The sequence below is a fragment of the Balaenoptera ricei genome, chromosome 1 (genome assembly GCF_028023285.1).
Source record: "Balaenoptera ricei isolate mBalRic1 chromosome 1, mBalRic1.hap2, whole genome shotgun sequence".
In the NCBI taxonomy this organism is placed as follows: domain Eukaryota; kingdom Metazoa; phylum Chordata; class Mammalia; order Artiodactyla; family Balaenopteridae; genus Balaenoptera; species Balaenoptera ricei.
The window spans coordinates 44524187-44545110 of record NC_082639.1 but is presented as its reverse complement, the minus strand read 5'-3'; the positions used below and the strand labels follow the sequence as shown (position 1 = coordinate 44545110).

General features: G+C 39.3%; 1 protein-coding gene across 1 annotated transcript in view; it reads right to left on the bottom strand.

The window, feature by feature from the left end:
• The window catches only part of SCP2 (sterol carrier protein 2), a 149219-nt gene that overhangs the window by 4435 nt on the left and 123860 nt on the right, over window positions 1-20924 (bottom strand). Inside the window, exons 14-15 of the mRNA XM_059922632.1 lie at window positions 16273-16402; window positions 207-286 (exon numbers count right to left, since the gene is read on the bottom strand). Coding sequence (XP_059778615.1) covers window positions 207-286; window positions 16273-16402 — 210 coding nt within the window. The remainder of the gene's footprint in view (window positions 1-206; window positions 287-16272; window positions 16403-20924) is intronic.

Genomic DNA, 20924 nt, shown 5'->3' with positions numbered 1-20924 from the left:
CATCTGGACATTTCCAGCACACAGGGCATCGTCTGGCACATCATTAGCTTCACAGCTGTCTGTCATTTGTTAAGTGAACATTTGGGGAACACTGAGTTTTGTGGGTTTGACCACTTTGCACTTTATGGGATGAGGTTGAGGTAGGTGATGAAGTGAAACGGGCTAAAACCCACCTAAGAAAAGGATATAAGCGCCATCATACTTACCGACTGAGGATTCATTTTACCAGTCATCAAAGCCAGTAAGTCCGAGTCAGCCATTGTAATTGTGCAGTCGGCCTTCTTATCTAAAACAGAGACGTGCAGAAGGAAGGAGAAAAGGAGAGTGTTCAGTTTCATGTATACATTTTAGTCAAAAGCCACTGACTGCAACAGAATCACATCCAGAATTAGTGTGGGCAAATGGGCACTCACATACACTCTATGGCAGCCTGGTGAAATGTGACATAAATCACAAGCAACCTCAATATTTAACAAGAGGGAATTTATTAAATAAATCATGGTATATTCATATAATGGGATACAATGCAGTCATTAGATGATGTAGATCTACATTTTATTGACCTGAAAAGATATTTATGTTATACTCTTCATGATACTGTTATATAAGCCAGTTACAAAACAAACTGTAAGAATGGACCCAAGTTTTGCTTAAAAACAGATATTCAATTATGTATGTATAGGAAGAACATCTGTAAACTCGGAGACCAATAAATTAATAATAGCTACTGTGGCACACAGACTCTAAGGTGACCCCTGTGATCCCTGCCTTCTGGTATTCATGCCTTTGTATAATCCCCTACTCTCGAGTGTGGGCAGGACCTGTGACTTGCTTCTAGCCTGCACAATGTGGCAAAGGTGATGGGCTGTCATTCCTGTGTTCTGTTACACTGTATAAGACTCTGTCTTGCTGGCTCTCTCTCACTCTCCTGCTGGCCTTGAATAAGCTAGCTGCTATACTGTGAACTGCATACTGCATATGCAGAGGGCTACATGGCAGGGTACTGACCTTTAGGAGCTGAGGGCAGACTCTGACCAATAACCAGTAAAAAACTAAAGCTATCATTCTCACAGCTACAAGGAAATTAATTCTGCCAGCAATATCAGTGAACTTGGACACGAACCACTTCCCCAGTCAAGTCTCTAGATGAGAACTCAGCCCTGGCCAACACCCTGACTGCGGCCTGCGACACCCTATGCAGAGGACCCAGCTAAGCTGTCCTCAGCCAACTTACCCATGGAAGCTGTGAGGTAATAAATAAATGTGTGTGTTTTTTTAAACCACTAAGTTTGTGGTAAATTGTTAGAAGATGAATAGTTATCTAGATCAGGGGTTAACAAACTTTTTCTGTAAAGGATCAGACACTAAATATTTTAGGATTTGCAGGCCACTAGGTCTCTACTGCAACTACTCAACTCTGCACCTGTAGCACAATAGCAGCCATAGAGAATACATAAACAAATGAATGTAGCTGTATTCCAATAAAACTATTTTCAAAACAGGTAGCAGACCAAGAGGGATAAGATATTTGCAACTCACAGATCTAACAAAGAATTTGTATCCAGAAAATATAAAAAACTCCTATCACTCAATTAGAAAAGGTTAGATAGTTCAATACAAAAGTGGGCAAATAACATAAACAGGCACATACAAAAGATCTCCAAATGGTCAAAAAAAGCACATGAAACAGTGTTCAATTCCATTAGTCAGCAGGAAAATGCAAATTAAAAGTACAGTTGAGGGGGCTTCCCTGGTGGCGCAGTGGTTGAGAATCTGCCTGCCAATGCAGGGGACATGGGTTCGAGCCCTGGTCTGGGAAGATCCCACATACCCCGGAGCAGCTGGGCCCGTGAGCCACAATTACTGGGCCTGCGCGTCTGGAGCCTGTGCTCCGCAGGAAGAGAGGCCGCGATAGTGAGAGGCCCGCGCACCGCGATGAAGAGTGGCCCCCACTTGCCACAACTAGAGAAAGCCCTCGCACAGAAACGAAGACCCAACACAGCCATAAATAAATAAATAAATAAATAAATAATTGAAAAAAAGGGAAAAAACTTTAAAAAAAAAAAAAAAAAGTACAGTTGAGATACTACAACATACCTACTAGAATGAATGGCTTAAAAAATAATAATAATACCCAGTGCTGGTGAGGATGAGGAACAACTAAAAGGTCAGAACAACGCTGGAGGGACTGTAAAATGGTACAGCCACTTTAGACAACAGTCTGGACATTTCTTAGAAAGCTAAACATACACATGCCATATGACCTACCAATCCCATTCTTAGGTGTTTACCGAAGAGAAATGAAAACATAAATCCACACAAAAACCTGTATGTGGATGCTCATAGTGGCTTTATTCAAATTGCCAAAAGCTGAAAAAAAACTAAATATACTCCAGCTGGTGAATGGATAAACTACTCAGCAACAAAAAGGAACAAACTACTGATAATATATGAAAGAAACAGGCTCAAAAAGCTGCATACTGTATGACTCCATTTGCAGTTTATGACATTCTGGAAAAAGTGAAACTACAGGGACAGAAATCAGATCAGGGGTTGCCAGGGCCTGAGGGTGAGAGAAGGGGGTTGACTACAAAAGGACATGAGGACATTTTTTGGAAATATTCTATATCTTGAGTTTTGGTAGTGGCTATACAACTGTATGCATTTGTCTAAATTCATAGAATTGTACATCTAAAAAAGGTAGATTTTATTGTATGTAAATTATACCTCAATGAACCTGACTTAAAAAAAAAAAAAAACTGACATTACCAAGTACTGTCAAAAATGTGGAGCAAATGAAACTCTCATATAATATGGAAGAGACTGTAAAATAGTACATCCATATCAAAAAACTGGCTATATGGTAGCTCATGACTTAGTATTTTTACTCCTGGTTATATGCCAAATGGAAATAAGTACATGTGTCCACTAAAAGACACATATGAGAATGTTCATAACACCTTTATTCATAAGGCCACAAAATGGAAAACTGCGAAGATACAGCAACCATGAACTGAATAAATAAATTCTGGTGTATTCACATAGTAAAAATGAACTACTGCTACATGCAACAATATAATAAACCTTACAATGCTGAGTGAAAGAAGCCACACCTAGAAGAGTAAATATTGTATGGTTCCACCTATATGAATTTCCAAAATAAATAATATCAACCTATGGTGACAGAATTTGGAATAGTGGTTCCTTTTGGGAGTGGATAGTGATGGGAGGTGGTGTCAGGGAGGTTTCTACAGTGCTGGCAACATTATGCATCTTGATCTGGGAGATGTATTCATTTGTTAACATTTATCAGGCTGTACACTACAGATTCATGCCCTTCCTTACAGGCTAGACTTCAGAAAACTTTTACACAAAAAAAAACAAACAAAAAAACAGGTGGCGGGATGAATTTGGCCCACAGTTCATAATTTGTCAACCCCTGATATAGATGGTAGGATTATAGGAGAGTAATTTTTTCATTTTGTTTCTCTATCTTTCCCAATTTTTTTGCACTTAAGTATGTATTACTATATAAAAACAAAGTTTTAAAAATATTAATTTTTTTATTGGCGTATAGTTGCTTTATAATGTTGTGTTAGTTTCTGCTGTACAACAAAGTGAATCAGCCATATGTATGCATATATCCCCTCCCTCTTGGACCTCTTTCCCACACCCCCCATCCCACCCATCTAGGTCATCACAAAGCACCGAGCTAGCTATCTATTTTACACATGGTAGTGTATATATGTCAATCCTAATCTCCCACCCTCCCCATCTCCCCGGTGTCCGCATGTCCGTTCTCTTCGTCTACGTCTCTATTCCTGCCCTGCAAATACGTTTAAAATATTAATTTTAGTAGTATAACCAAAGTATAATGTAAAAAAGGCCATACCACAAAGACTCTAATATCTTATTGCTAAATCAGCAATGTCTACCTTGGACAAGTGCAAAAGGAAAAATTCACCAAGAAATCAAAATTTTCAGTAGTCAGTGTTTCAGGCAATCAATATAACAATAGTACTCTAATAGTACTACTACCACTAATAGTAATAATATCAAATTATGGTCCAATAGTTAGATAATCTGTGCCTTAATAAAAAAAGATAGGAGTTGCTATGGTCTGAAGGTTTGTATCCCCCGCAAAACTCGTATTTTGAAATCCTAATGCCTGATGTGATGGTATTGGTAGGGAGGGCCTTTGGAAGGTCGTGAGAGTAGAGCCCTTATGAATGGGATTAATGCCTTATAAAGAGGCTCCAGAGCGACCCCTAGCTCCTTCCGTGATATAAGCCCACAGCAAGAAGGCACTGGCTATGAACCAGGAAGAGGGCCCTCACCAAACGGGACCATACTGATGCCTTTATCTAGGGCTTCCAGCCACCAGAGCTGTGAGAAGTAAATTTCTGTTGTTTATAAGCTACCCAGGCTGTGGTATGTTCGATATAGCAGCCCAAACGGCCTAAGATGGGGGTAAACTATGAAAGTACAGCATGCCTATATTATTAAATAACGAAAACAAGATTGAAAATAAAAGTTTTTATTATATGTCTTAGAATGCAGGGATAGCCCATAAAAAGACTGTGATTCAATAGCCACTCCATCTTTGCCTGTAACAAAATTTTCTCTTATTACTTGAAAAAAGGTCTGAAGTCCTAAAAATTAAGGTATTTACAACCTAGAAAATCCAGTTCTCTTGCAGATATATAACATCAAAGAGCAGGGGGAAAAAAAGCTAGCGAACTGAGATAACTGGACTTGATTCATAGTTGGATTAGATTCTAATATGCCAAAAAAGGACTCATAGTCAATAAAAAGGTGACTTTAGGAAATAAATGCTGCTGCTGCTGCTGTTACTATATCAGCATTTACTGAGCTCTCACTATGCCGATTACTTCATATACCTGGACTCATTTAATCTTTACAATAACCCTATGAGGGTCAGAGAGGTCAAACAACTTGCCCAAGGTCACACAGCTACTAAGTGGCTGAGCTAGGTATGAAAGCAGATTCCTGCTGCCAAAGCCCACACTCCCAACTCCTAAGCTCTATGGCTTCCCCCTGTTACAGGAAGAATACAAACATTCAACAGCTCAGTTTTAATTGAGCCTTCACCAATTCATCTGCATCTGATGTACCCCAGATGCTTTCTCAGCTCCCCTAGTCCTTTTGAGGAGTCACAGACAATTCCAATGTGTTTACACAAAATTAATGTTTAATATATGGGTTGGGGAGGAAGCAATGATTTACTGAGCACTTACCACGCTAGGGGCTTTACATACCTTATATCTCATTTAATCCCCACAACAGCTCCATGGATAGACATTATTCTCACCATTTTCTAGATGAGACAACTGGACTCAGGGAAGGTTTATACCTAGTAAGTGACAGAGCCAAGGTCTGAACCCAGGTTTCGGTATCTGCAAAGGCTATTCTCTTTCCCCTGTACCTTGGGGATGAGAGACTCTGAGGCTTTCTGTATCATGTTGCCCATTAAGGGGCAAGGTTGAGAACTCAAACAGGTGCTGAGAGGGAAGAATATACGAATGAAAGAATAATATATCGTGTTAAATTAATTAAAGTTGGCTTCCTGGAGATATGTGAGTCATTTCAAAGGAGAGGAGGGAGGGGCCGAATTCATGGAGGAACACCAGGCAGCAAGAAAAGATTATGGAAAAATGCACAAAGCCTAAAAGTCCTTGATATAACCATCTGTATCACTACCAAACTCTTAGAATATAAGCAAATGAAATACATTTAAGTTAATCTTACTTTGTTAACAGAAAGTAAACCTCTCAATAGTATGTACATGTCAAAAGATCTAGCAATTCTCTTTAAGATGCCAGTTCAAACTAGGACAGGTTATTAATGCTTTAACATAGCTGATCTCTAACAAATGGTCATTTGTTGGCTGATGTAAAAGGAGCTGGCAATTTCCCATGGTAGCTTTTACTGGTAAGTCCATATTTCAACGCCACTCCTGGCTGCCAACAAGTATCAGTTTCAGCAGAAATTCAGGGTAAAATCCCTTCAGGTATGGGATGGGGCACCTAATGTGGGGAGAGCTCACTGCCAGAGTCCATATGCAGAGAGCAAGGTTTTTCTGAAAATTTGCCATATGTTTCCGTAAGCATATGATCTTTCAAAACAAACAATAATAACAAAACAGGAAAATTTTTCTTCAAAAATCTCCTTGGGGGCAGAATCAAGATGGAGGAGTAGGAGGACACAGAGTTCGCGTCTCCTCACAACTAGGGCACCTACCAGGTACTGGTGGGGAACCACAGACACCTAAGGGGACAGGAGGAACCCCGAATGACCAGGTGGGACGTGGGGGGTAGGGAGCGGGGAGGAGAAGTGGAGGCGGGATGGGACCGGCACTCCTGAGAGACGGCTGGGGGAGGGGAGGGGTTCTCACACCTGAAGGAGACCATCCACGGTGAGGGGAGCAACGGGGATGGGGAGAGACCCTTGAGAGATCAGAGGATCGCAAGGGAAGGCAGCCAGCGTTTCCCCCACCCACTTGGGCCCTGGGGAGCCTACTGAGGTCCTGGGCATGATCCTCTGCCCTCCCAGACCCCCTCCGGCCGCCCGGGTTCTGAGGGCGTGGGTGGGGAGTAGAGGCCAGACGGGACCAGTGTGCTGAAGGGCGGCTCGGGAGGGGCCCACTGTGAGTGGGGACCGGGAGGATGGGAAGGGAACTAGGCCAGTGTTTCCCCCACACACTTGGGCCCCTGGGAGCCTACTGAGGTCCCAGGCCAGATCCTCCACCCTCCGAGGCCCCCTCTAGCTGCACTGGGCCTAAACCCCGCCCCTGTACTCCCACCCAGGGCCTTAACCTCTGAACTCCGCTGTCCGAGGTCCCCTCCAGCCATGCTGCCTTTTCCTCCCTCGTGGATCCTGAGCATAGGCCCCACCCCCACCTAAGCTCTGCCCCTCAAAGCCAAGGCCTTTTCCGGCCCTTTCTTCTTTTTTTTTCAGGGGGGCAGGGGGGTTTGTGGTTGTGTTTTACCTTGTTGTTTCATTTATATATATTTTTTCTAATAAATTTCTTACTTTTCTAATTTTATTTTACTTTTTATTCTTTATTATTGTTCTGCTCCTTTTGGTTTGTTCCCCTCTCCTTTTTTTTTTTTTTTTTTTTTTTTGCTGTTGTGGTTCTGTTTTACCTTGTTGTTGTTGTTTCACTTATATATTTATTTTTTCTAACTTTTTAAAATTTTTCTAATTTTATTTTATTTTTTATTCGTTATTCTACTGCTCCTTTTTTTTTTTTTTCTTTTGCTGCGCCGTGCAGCTTAAGGGATCTTGGTTCCCAAGCAAGAGGTCAGCCCCGAGCTCCTGCGGTGGGAGCGCTGAGTCCAAACCACTGGACTAACAGAGAACCTCAGACCTCAGGGAATATTAATAGGAGTGAGATCTCCCGGAGGTCCTCATCTCGGCACCAAGACCCAGATCTATCCAACTGCAAAAACTCCAGCACTGGACGCCTCAGGCCAAACAACCAGTAAGACAGGAACACAGCCCCACCCATCAAAAAAATGAGATGACAAAAAAATATATTACAGATGAAAAAGCAAGGTAAAAACCTACAAGACCAAATAAATGAAGAGGAAATAGGCAACTACCTGAAAAAAGAATTCAGAGTAATGATAGTAAAGATGATCCAGGGGCTTCCCTGCAGTGGTTAGGAATCTGCCTGCCAATGAAGGGGACACAGGTTCATGTGCCCTGGAGCAACTAAGCCCGTGTGCCACAACAAATGAGCCTGCGCTCTGGAGCCCATGACCTACAACTACTGAGCCCGTGTGCCACAACTACTGAAGCTCATGTGCCTAGAGCCCGTGCTCTGCAACAAGAGAAGCCACCGCAATGAGAAGCCTGCGCACCACAACGAAAAGTAGCCCCCGCTCACTGCAATTAGAGAAAGCCTGTGCATAGCAGTGAAGATGCAATGCAGCCAAAAATAAATTAATTAATTAAAAAAAAAAGATGATCCAAAATCTCAGAAATAGGATGGAGGCACGGATCCAGAAAATACAAGAAATGTTAACAAAGACCTAGAAGAATTAAGAACAAACAAACAGTGATGAACAACACAATAACTGAAATGAAAAATACACTAGAAGGAATCAATAGCAGAAAAACTGAGGCAGAAGAACAAAAAAGTGAGCTGGAAGACAGAATGATGGAAATAACTGCCGAGGAGCAGAATAAAGAAAAAAGAATGAAAAGAATTGAGGACAGTCCCAGAGACCTCTGGGACAACATTAAACGCACCAACATTCGAATTATAGGGGTCCCAGAAGAATAACAGAAAGAGAAAGGGTCTGAGAAAACAATTGAAGAGATTATAGTTGAAAACTTCCCTAACATGGGAAAGGAAATAGCCACCCAAGTCCAGGAAGCGCAGAAAGTCCTATATAGGATAAATCCTAGGAGAAACACACCAAGACACATATTAATCAAACTAACAAAAATTAAATTCAAAAAACAAAAAAAAATTAAAAGCAGCAAGGGAAAAGCAAAAAATAACATACAAGGGAATCCCCATAAGGGTATCAGTTGATTTTTCAGCAGAAACTCTGCAGGCCAGAAGGGAATGGCAAGATATATTTAAAGTGATGAAAGGGAAAAACCTACAACCAAGATTACTCTACCCAGCAAGGATCTCATTCAGATTTGATGGAGAAATCAAAAGCTTTACACACAAGCAAAAGCTAAGACAATTCAGTGCAACCAAACCAGCTTTACAACAAATGCTGAAGGAACTTCTCTAGGTGGGAAACACAAGAGAAGAAAAAGACCTACAAAAACAAACCCAAAACAATTAAGAAAATGGTAATAAGAACATACATATCAATACTTACCTTAAATGTAAATGGATTAAATGCTCCAACCAAAAGACACAGGCTCGTTGAATGGATACAAAAACAAGACCCATATATACGCTGTCTACAAGAAACCATTTCAGACCTAGGGACACATACAGACTGAAAGTGAGGGGATGGAAAAAGATATTCCATGCAAATGGAAATCAAAAGAACGCTGGAGGAGCAATACTCATATCAGATAAAATAGACTTTAAAATAAAGACTGTTAAAGAGATAAGGAAGGACCCTACATAATGATCAAGGGATCAATCCAAGAAGAAAGTATAACAATTATAAATGTTTATGCACCCAACACAGGAGCACCTCTATACATAAGGCAAATGTTAACAGCCATAAAAGGGGAAATCAAGAGTAACACAATAATAGTGGGGGACCTTAACACCCCAATTACAACAATGGACAGATCATCCAAAATGAAAATAAATAAGGAAACACAAGCTTTAAATGATGCAACAGACCAGATAGATTTAATTGCTATTTATAGGACATTCCACCCGAAAGTGGCAGAATACACGTTTTTCTCAAGTGCACACGGAACATTCTCCGTGATCACAACTTGGGTCACAAATCAAGCCTTGGAAAATTTAAGAAAACTGAAATCATATCAAACATCTTTTATGACCACAACACTATGAGATTAGAAATCAATTACAGGAAAAAAAAACTGTAAAAAACACAAACACATGGAGGCTAAACACTGCACTGCTAAATAACCAAGAGATCACTGAAGAAATCAAAGAGGAAATTAAAAAATACATAGAAACAAATGACAATGAAAACACGACAACCCAACACCTATGGGATGCAGCTAAAGCAATTCTAAGAGGGAAGTTTATAGCAATTCAATCTCACCTCAAGAAACAAGAAAAATTTCAAATAAACAATCTAACCCTACACTTAAAACAACTAGAGAAAGAAGAACAAAGAAAACCCGAAGTCAGTAGAAGGAAAGAAATCATAAAGATCAAAGCAGAAATAAATGAAATAGAAACAAAGAAAACAATAGCAAAGATCAATAAAACTAAAAGTTGGTTCTTTGAGAATATAAAAAAAAAATTGATAAACCTTTAGCCAGACTCAGTAAAAAAGGGAGCAGACTCAAATCAATAATATTAGAAATGAAAAAGGAGAAATTACAACTGACACCACAGAAATACAAAGGATCATAAGAGACTACTACAATGACTACTATATGACATTAAAATGGACAACCTGGAAGAAATGGACAAATTCTTGGAAAGATAAAACTTTCCAAGACTGAACCAGAAGGAATTAGAAAATATAAACAGACCAATCACAAGTAGTGAAATTGAAAGTATAACTAAAGATCTTCCAACAAACAAAAGTCCAGGACCAGATGTCTTCAAAGGTGAATTCTATCAAACATTTAGAGAAGAGCTAACACCTATCTTTCCCAAACTCTTCCAGAAAACTGCACAGGAAGGAAAGCTCCCAAACTCATTCTATGAGGCCACCATCACCCTGAAACCAAAACCAGACAAAGATACTACAAAAAAAGAAAATTAAAGACCAAGATCACTGATGAATATAGATGCAAAAATCCTCAACAAATACTAGCAAACAGAATGCAACAACACATTAAAAGGATCATACACCATGATCAAGTGGGATTTATCCCAGGGATGCAAGGATTCTTCAATATACACAAATCAATCAATGTGATACACCACATTAACAAACTGAAGAATAAAAACCATATGATCATCTCAATAGATGCAGAAAAAGCTTTTGACAAAATTCAACACCCATTTATGATAAAAACTCTCCAGAAAGTGGGCATAGAGGGAAACCACCTCAATGTAATAAAGGCCATATATGACAAACCCACAGCAAACATCATTCTCAATGGTGAAAAACTGAAAGCATTTCCTCTAAGATCAGAAACACAACAAGGATGTCCACTCTCACCACTCTTATTCAACACAGTATTGGAAGTCCTACCATAGCAATCAGAGAAGAAAAAGAAATAAAAGGAATACAAATTGGAAGAGAAGAAGTAAAATTGTCACTGTTTGCAGATGACATGATACTACACATAGAAAATCCTAAAGATGCCACCAGACAACTACTAGAACTAATCAATGAATGTGGTAAAGTTGCAGGATACAAAAGTAATGCACAGAAATCTCTTGCATTCCTATACACTAACAACGAAAGAGCAGAAAGAGAAATTAAGGAAACAACCCCATTTACCATCGCAACAAAAATAATAAAATACCTAGGAATAAGTCTACCTAAGGAGACAAAAAACCTGTACTCAGAAAACTATAAAACACTGATGAAAGAAATCAAAGATGACACAAACAGATGGAGAAATATACCATGTTCTTGGATTAGAAGAATCAATATTGTGAAAATGACTATACTCCCCAAAGCAATCTACAGATGCAATGCAATCCCTATCAAATTGCCAATGGCATTTTTCACAGAACTAGAATAAAAAATTTTACAATTTGTATGGAAACACAAAAGACCCCAAATAGCCAAAGCAATCTTGAGAAAGAAAAACAGAGCTGTAGGAATCAGGCTCCCCGACTTCAGACTATACTACAAAGCTACAGTAATCAAGACAGTATGGTACTGGCACAAAAAACAGAAATATAGATCAATGGTACTGGATAGAAAGCCCAGAGATAAACCCACGCACCTATGGTCACCTAATATATGACAAAGGAGGCAAGAGTATACAATGGAGAAAAGACAGTCTCTTCAATAAGTGGTGCTGGGAAAACTGGACGGCTACATGTAAAAGAATGAAATTAGAACACTCCCTAACACCATACCCAAAAATAAACTCAAAATGGATTAAAGACCTAAATGTAAGACTGGACACTACAAAACTCTTAGACGAAAACATAGGAAAAACACTCTTTGACATAAATCACAGCAAGATCTTTTTTGACCCACCTCCTACAATAACGAAAATAAAAACAAAAATAAGCGAATGGAACCTAAATTAAACTTAAAAGCCTTTGTGCAGCAAAGGAAAGCATAAGACGAAAAGACAGCCCTGAGAATGGGAGAAAATATTTGCAAATGATGTAACGGACAAAGGATTAACCTCCAAAATATACAAACAACTCATGCAGCTCAATATCAAGAAAACAAACAAGCCAATCAAAAAATGGGCGGAAGACCTAAACAGACATTTTTCCAAAGAAGACATACAGATGACCAAGAGGCACATGAAAAGATACTCAACATCACTAATTATTAGAGAAATTCAAATAAAAACTACAATGAGATATCACCTCACACCGGTCAGAATGGCCATCATCAAAAAATCTACAAACAATAAATGCTGGAGAGGGTGTGGAGAAAAGGGAACCCTCTTGCACTGTTGATGGGAATGTAAATTGATACAGCCACTCTGGAGAACAGTATGGAGGTTCCTTAAAAAACTAAAAATAGAACTACCATATGACCCAGCAATCCCACCACTGGGCATATACCCTTAGAAAACCATAATTCAAAAAGTCACATGTGGGCTTTGCCAGTGGTGCGGTGGTTAAGAATCCACCTGCCAATGATGCAGGGGTCACGGGTTTGAGCCTTAGTCCAGGAAGATCCCACATGCTGCGGAGCAACTAAGCCCGTGCACTACAATTACTGAGCCTGAGGTCTAGAGCCTGTGAGCCACAACTACTGAGCCCGTATGCCACAAATACTGAAGCCCACGCACCTAGAGCCCGTGCTCCGCAATGAGAAGCCACCACAAAGAGAAGCCCGTGGACCGCAATGAAGAGTAGCCACCGCTCACCACAACTAGAGAAAAAGCCTGCGTGCAGCAACAAAGACCCAACGCTGCCAAGAAAATAAAATAAGTTAAAAAAAAAAGTTACATTAAAAACAAAAACAAAAGTCACATGTACCCCAATGTTCATTGCAGCACTATTTACAATAGCCAGGACATGGAAGCAACCTAAATGTCCATCAACAGATAAATGGATAAAGAAGATGTGGTACATATATATAATGGAATATAACTCAACCATAAAAAGGAACAAAATTGGGTCATTTGTAGAGATGTGGATGGACCTAGAGTCAGTCATACAGGGTGAAGTCAGAAAGAGAAAAACAAATATCATATACTAACACATATATGTGGAATCTAGAAAAATGGTACAGATGAACGTATTTGCAGGACAGGAATAGAGACGCAGACATAGAGAACAGACATGTGGACACAAGAGGGTAAAGGGAGGGTGGGATGAATTGGCAGATTAGGTTTGACATAAATACACTACCATGTATAAAAGTGATAGCTAGTGGGAACCTGCTGTATAGCACAGGGAGCTCAGCTTGATGCTCTGTGATGACCTAGGTGGGTGGGATGTCCAAGAGGGAGGGGATATATTTATACATATAGGTGATTCACTTCATTGTACAGCAGAAACTAACACAACATTGTAAAGCAATTATACTCCAATAAAAATAAAAATTAAAGAAAAATAAAAACTTAAAAAAAAATCACCTTGACATCTGTCTAGACATGTCAGTATATAAAATCCTGAAGTAAGCATTAACATTCAGTCATTTTTAAAAATTGGCATTATTTCCCCAAAGTTCTTTTTATTTCTAAAAGCTAGAATCTAGATGAAGCATTTAGTTTTTCTTCATACATCATGTTAGATGGCAGCTCAAAGAATGCAAACATAGTCATTTTTCTGCCCACTCATTTTGAGAAAAAAAAATGCTGCCCACACCAGACGCCCTTACTACCACTCAGCTTTTCCTTCATTAATCTCTAGTTGATTCCCTATTCAACAGTACATATAACACTGCTCTTAACATCTTCTCCTTTCTCCAAGCTCTAAACCCTATTCCAGGATCTCTGCCAAACCCCTCTGTACCTCAAAATGCCCCTGAATATTTATCTACCCCCTCTTAGAGGAAGAAGTATCCATCCCTCCTTGCTAAGGCTAACCCTCCTTCCACCTGTGCTTCTGATGTCATTCTCTCCTCCAGGACCTTCTTCAGTAATGTAGCAATAATGAACTCTACCATCTTTGATAGATCTCCTTCTCCTTCACAGCTTCCAAGTACCATCAACTTCACCCCAAACCCCTAGCAACTACCACGTAACAACATTCTTTTTTCTCACTGCCAACACTCGGCTGTCCTTTTTGTTTACTTAGATGGTGGTACCATCCATCCTCCTAATTGCTCTCTCTGCTTCTGATTTCTTCATTTCTAATTCATCAGGTCGAATACACCAGCTTCATCCTCTAAAACACAGCTCTGACTTTTACTTTTCTACTCAAAAAGATTTAAGGGATTGATTATATATCAAATCGTTTTCAAAGTTAATAGTATAGCCCTCTAAAAAGCTAGTTCCTATCCATCGCATCTCTTAATCGCACCAGGCTCTCTCCGAGAGAAACATAACATACAATATAGCTACCACTTACTGAGCATCATTGATTCATTCTGCTGTTCATTTTTTATTTATTTATTTTACTGAAGGCCTACCATGTATCAGGTACTATTCTAGGCACTGTGAATGCAGCAGTGAACCTAAGAGGCAAAAAGCTCTGCCTTCATGCAGCTTACAACTCCAGTGGGGGGGATGGACAATAAGCAAAGAAATAAGATATGGTATATCAGATGGCGGTAAGCGCTATAAAGAAAAATAAGGCAGAAAAGGACAATAGGGAATGGTAAAGGGGGTGTGATTTAGAAGTGTGGTTGGGGAAAGGCTCACTGAGAAGGTGACATTTGGGCAAGAACCCAAAGGAAATGGGAGAACAAGCCATGAAGATATGTGAGGGATGACGATTCCAGGCAGTAGAAAGCCCCTGAACTGCAAACGCCCCACGTTCAAGCAATAGCAAGGAGGCCAGTGTGACTGGAGCCAAGTGAGGGAGAGTATAATAAGACAGAGAAGACTAGGGCCAGATCATGTGGTTGTAAGAACCCTGGTTTTTACCCTGTGAGCTCAAAGCCACTGGATGGTTTTGAGCCAAGAAGGGTCACATCTGACTTGAGTTTTAAAATGATCACTCCAGCTGGTGTGTGGAGAAATAGGGTGGAAGGTTAGAAACAGGGAGACCAGGCAAAAAATGATGGAGGACCAAGGTGGTAGTAGTATAGGATGGAATTTGCTGGCAGATTAGACTGTAGAGTGTGAGAAAAAGAAGAGCCAAGGTAGATGCAAACTATTACATTTAGAATGGATAAACAACAGCTCCTACTGTATAGCACAGGGAACTATATCCAATCTCCTGGGATAAACCATAATGAAAAAGAATATTAAAAAAAGCATGTGTATATGTGTATAACTGAGTCACTTTGCTGTACAGCAGAGATTGGCACACCATTGTAAATCAACTATACTTCAATTAAAAAAAAAAAGAGCCAAGCATGACTTCAAGGGTTTTAGACTGAGGAACTGGTAAGACAGAGGAGCAATTTAGCAAGATGCAGAAGACAGTTCGAGGAGAACATAATTAAAGGGGAGTGGGAGGAAGATCGGCAGTTCAGTTTCATACATGTTAGCTTTGAGCTACCTACTAAGGATCCAAGTAAACTTGTCAATTATGCAGCTGGATGTACACCTTGGAGTTCAGTATCTGAGTTCACGCTGAAGATACCTGGGAGTCATCAGTGTAGAGACGGTTTTAAAAGTATGAAACTAGATGAGAGTCCCAGGGACTAAATGTAGATAGAACTGAGCCTTAGAGCACTGCAACATTTAGACTTTTAGAGATGCAGAAAAAAACAGGGAGAGAAGCCAAGAAGGAACAGCCAGTAGGTAAGAAGAAAGCCTGGAAGAATAATATAATTATGAGGGCTGGGAATTAACCACTAAATTTACCAACATGGTGGTTACTTGACCTTGACAAGAACAGTTTTGGGATAATAATGAGGACCAAAGCTGACTGGAACGGGTGAGAGAAAGACTGGGTGAGAGAAGTGGAGGTAGGGAGTACAGACAGGTCTTCTGAGGACACATAACCATACACTGAACCATGTGCTTCACAGGCTATTAGGAGATAATGCTCTTAATCCTCACGTGTTATGAAATAGGTACCATTTATTATTCCCATTTACAAATGAAAAAAACAAAGCTCAAAGAAGTGAAATAATTTGTTCAAGGCCAGAATCTGTGAGTGGCAGGACCAGGACTCCAAATCCAAGTCTGTCTAATTCCAAAGCCTATGGCTGGTGACAGTGATGGAGCCTCCCAGTCTTTGGGAGGAAGCAGCTGTGACCTGTTCCTGTTCCCAAGGATTCCCCAGTTCTTTAACAAGGTCCTGTAACTCTAAAGCCAGCCCTTTTGGAGAACACCAAAGCAGGCCCCCATTTTTCTTTGTGAACTTGTCAGTGCTCCTGTAAATGAAGTCATCACTGCACTGACCTGAGTTAGGGAGCACTGATCCTTTGCCATTCTTCACGTCCACCACCCAGGTGGCTTCTTTACCTCCAGGGCCATCCTTCACCTTGAAGGCAAAAATACCACCGATTTTCTTCACAAACTGCTCCCCTTCCTGGAAAGAAAAATAACACAGAGTTATATGAAGTTCATTCCTCTGGCTTTTCCCCAAATTAAATGTTTAAATAGATAAATGACGTGAGCAGCTGGGCCAGCAGACAGTCCCCAAGCTCCCTTAGGATCTTTTACCCAGAAAAGTCTGAAAGGCAACCAGGCAACAACTCCGTCATCTGCCAAATCTTTTGTTGAAAATGGCTTTCTGGATACAACTGGTGGAAGGACAGGGAGAATGGGACAGTGGGTGGCACAGCAGCATTTTCTACTGAAACAGCCTTCATTTGTCTCAATAATTTCTGAAAGATTCACTCTGGCCTCTCTAAATGTAAGAAGCCTAACTCCTCTTTTTCTTTGTAGGTAAAATCCTTCACATATATTTTTGGTGTTCCACAATCAGAATTTAAAGATAAGTGGTTCAACTCATTTCCTGGATTAGTATAAAGAATTATACAAGTAATATACCATCCACCACCTACTTTTGGATCTTGAGGAATGAAGCTAGAAAAATAACCTCAGATCAACATCTCCGTAGGTTGGTGTCCTTTCTCCCTCCCTCTCCCCTTCATTCCCACTCTGTTTCATCTTTCCTTACTGAAATATTGATTGACTGAAACAATGACTGGCACCAGACATTATTCCAGACGCTACGGAGTTAGAAGGGTAAATGATAATACACTATGATCACTATGAAAAAGGGGAACACAGGGGCATACAGGAGCACAGAGGACCCGCTAACCCGGCTGGCAGGGTGAATAACTCACACACCTTAAAAAAAAAACCACACACAATAATTTTATTGCAATTATTTTTCTTTAGAGAAAAAAACATACTGTACTGTGGAAAAAATAGAAAATATTGAGAAGCAAAAAGAAAACAAATCATTCATAATTTCACCACTCACAGAAAATAACATTTTGATATAAATCTCCTCTATCTTTTTTCTCTGCATATATATTTTTTAAATGAGTGTATATACTGTTTTGTAATCCACTTTTTGGTTTAATATAGCTATCCTTATTACTGTGTCATTAAGTATTCGTTCATATAATTTTAAATGACCATACATAGTCTTTAATTGTAGATGTGTACTATACTTTATTTAACCAATACTCTGCTGCTTGATGTTTAAGGTTAGTCCTAACTTCTGGCTCTTATAACAATGCTGTACATAACGTTCTTATATGTAAGTATTTTTACATAACCTCATTTACTTAAGGTTAATCTCCAAGAATTAAATTTTACTAATTAATAACAATGAATTTGCAATCAGCATAGGTTTGAATTCCTGCTCTGCCACTACTTATATAACCTTGAGCAAGTTACTAAATCTCTCTGAATCTCAGTTTTCTTATCTGTGAAATGGAGATAATAATATAGCTACCCTCATAGAGTTGTATGGTATTTAAATACCCACAAAGCACAGAGTAACTGCTCAATAAACGCTGGCATTTTTTCCCATTATTTTACTCTATGATCTGTCTGCTATTCCTGTGCCAGTACTATAGCTTTATAAATGTACTTTACTCTTTGGTACAGTAAATACCATAATTCCTCTCTTAGAAAGATTCTTGACTATTCTTGGATTTGTTCTGGACATTTTTTCCTCTAGATGTACATTATAATCATTTAGTTAGTTCTTCCCCCGAAAATGGGGAAGAACTTCCCTCGTGGTGCAGTGGTTTAGAATCCACCTGCCAATGCAGGGGACACGGGTTCAATCCCTGGTCGGGGAAGATCCCACATGCCACGGAGCAACTAAGCCCGTGCACCACAACTACTGAGCCTGTGCTCTAGAGCCCGCGAGTCACAACTACTGAGCTGGCACTCCACAACTACTGAAGCCTGCACGCCCTAGAGCCCATGTGCCACAACTACTGAGCCTGCGTGCTGCAACTACTGAAGCCCGCACGCCTAGAGCCCATACTCCACAACAAGAGAAGCCACCGCGATGAGAAGCCCACGCACAGCAACAAAGAGTAGCCCCCACTCGCCCACAACTAGAGAAAGCCCGCATGCAGCAACAAAGACCCAAAGCAGCCAAAATAAATAAATAAACAAACAAACAAATAAATAAATGGGGCTACATACAATATATGGATCTGTTTGGAGGAAAAGTAATATCTTTAGAATATTAAGTCCTCCCATCCATGAATATGGTGTATCTTTAAGTTTTCCTTGATGTCCCTTGGCAATATTTTGTCATTTTCCCCCATATAGGCTTTTGTACATTTCTTGCCAAGTTTATTCTTAGTTTTTTTATATTTTACATTACTCTTGTTAATAATATATTTTTCATTATATTTCATGACTAGGTAATTGCAAATATATAGAAAATATATTCATCTTTACATATTTATTCTGGAATTGGCTACCTTTTGAGTTTTCTTATAATTTCTAATAGAGTTTTTATTTACCACCTTTTTTTTTCAGCCTTACATCCCTGCAATAATTTATATCCAAGATTCTTCCTTTTGGTATCATCATATTTCTTCTTTTAACAAAGACTTTCGTGTTTACTATGTTCAGGCACTGTGCTAAATACCTGAAATACTCAAATAATTATTATCAGGTACTAACCTCTGTGTATGCAGAGAGTCTGGCCTAAGTTCTTTCTTTCTGTTGTGTTTTGTTTGTTTTATAACAAATTCATTGAGATATTTATATATCAAAAATTTATCCTTTTAAAGTATATAATCCAATGGTATTTTAGTATATTCAAAGTTGTGCAACCAACACCACTATCTAATGTTAAAACATTCTCATCACCCCAAAAAGGAAACCATACCCATTAGCAGTCACCCCCCACCCCCACCATTCTCCCCTCCTGCTAGCCCCTGGCAACTACTAACCTACTTTCTGTCTTGATGGATTTGCTTATTCTGGACATTTCACACAAATGGAATCATACAGTATATGGTCTTTTGTGACTGGCTTCATTCACTTAGTATAATGCTTTTAAGGTTTATCCACATTGAAGCACGTTACCAGTAATTAATTCCTTTTTATGGCCAAATAATATTCCATTGTATGGATGTAGCACATTTTGTTTAGCCATTCATCAGTTGATGGCTGTTTCCCCTTTTCAGCTATCAATGATACTGCTATGGACATTTGTGCACAAGTTTTTATGTGGACATAGGCTCTAATTCCTCTTATATTTAGAAGTAAAAATTTGGGTCATAAGGTAATGTTTAACCTTTTGAGGAACTATCAAGCTGTTTTCTAAAGTGGCTGCACCATGTTACACTCCTACCAGCAACAAATGAAGGTTCCAATTTCTCTACATCCTTACCAACACTTTTGTCTGTCTTCTTTATTTTAGTTATCCTAATGGGTGTGTCAATCTTTTTCTTGTACGTAGATAACACACCTGAACCTATCTAGAATGAACCATGGGTCTTAGGACTCCAAAGAAGCTATTCTAAAAATATTTAGTCTAGGCCTACTTATCTCAACAGACATGGAAGCAATTCTTACATGTGACTGTCCTGAAATCAACTACCAACATTTTCTAATTAAATCAAGAAATCAAAATGATTGTCAAATTTTTATAGCTAAGGAGAGAAATTCTCTTATTTTGGCTTCCCTTAAAACATCTCACTCAAATTAAGTTAACTTTCGGAAAAACTATTAACAACAACAATAATCTTTTGGGGGCTATAAAGTTTTCAAGTGCTTTTATATACATTATTTCTTTAATTTTCATAAAACCCTGTTAAGTAGTTGCACAGGTGTTAATATTAGCTCACTAAGCAGAAAAAATTGCTGAGGCTCTAAAAGGTTAAGAACCCTTTAGACTATTCTCTATCCTACTGCCAACTAATCCATCTAATATAACCCACCTAACGTTAACATAAATACCACTTTCAGGTTTGAATTTAAATGGCTCCCCACAGCCTACAGGATAAAGTCTGGCTTTATATATCATTCAAAATTCTTCATAATCTGAAGGATATTTATATGTTCTTATCTTCAGCCCCTTTTTCATCCTCCCCAGGTTTTTTTGTTCTGACCGCTTTGAATGCCATGAACATACATGCCTCTATGCCCTTGCGCATGCCCTGTCCCAGTTCACTCACCTCCTCCTACTCTCCATTCCCACCTAACTTCATCAATTCAAGTCTCAGCTCACATGCTAACCCTTCTGGAAAGGCGTTTCTGCCTCTACTGGACACTTTGATAGCCCTCTGCACATACACCCACCTGCAAGTTTCTTGCTAAAGCAGTTTTTTTTTTTTTTCCGGGAAAAATTTTCCATGTCTATTTTCCCACTAAACTCAATGTTCCCTGAGGGGCAAGGACGTATGACAAGTAAGCAATACAACCAGAATTCAATCTCAGGTTGGTTTAACTTCAAATTCAATGCTCTTTCCATTTGCTCATACCATATGGCAAAGTAGGTTATATCAATACTTCCAAACTTTAGCCTATAAAAGTAGTTTCTGTCACCATAAATCAATTAAAAGAAAGTTCAAGTCTTTTCCACATTCCTTAAAATCCTTTATCCTTCAAGGTTCTGT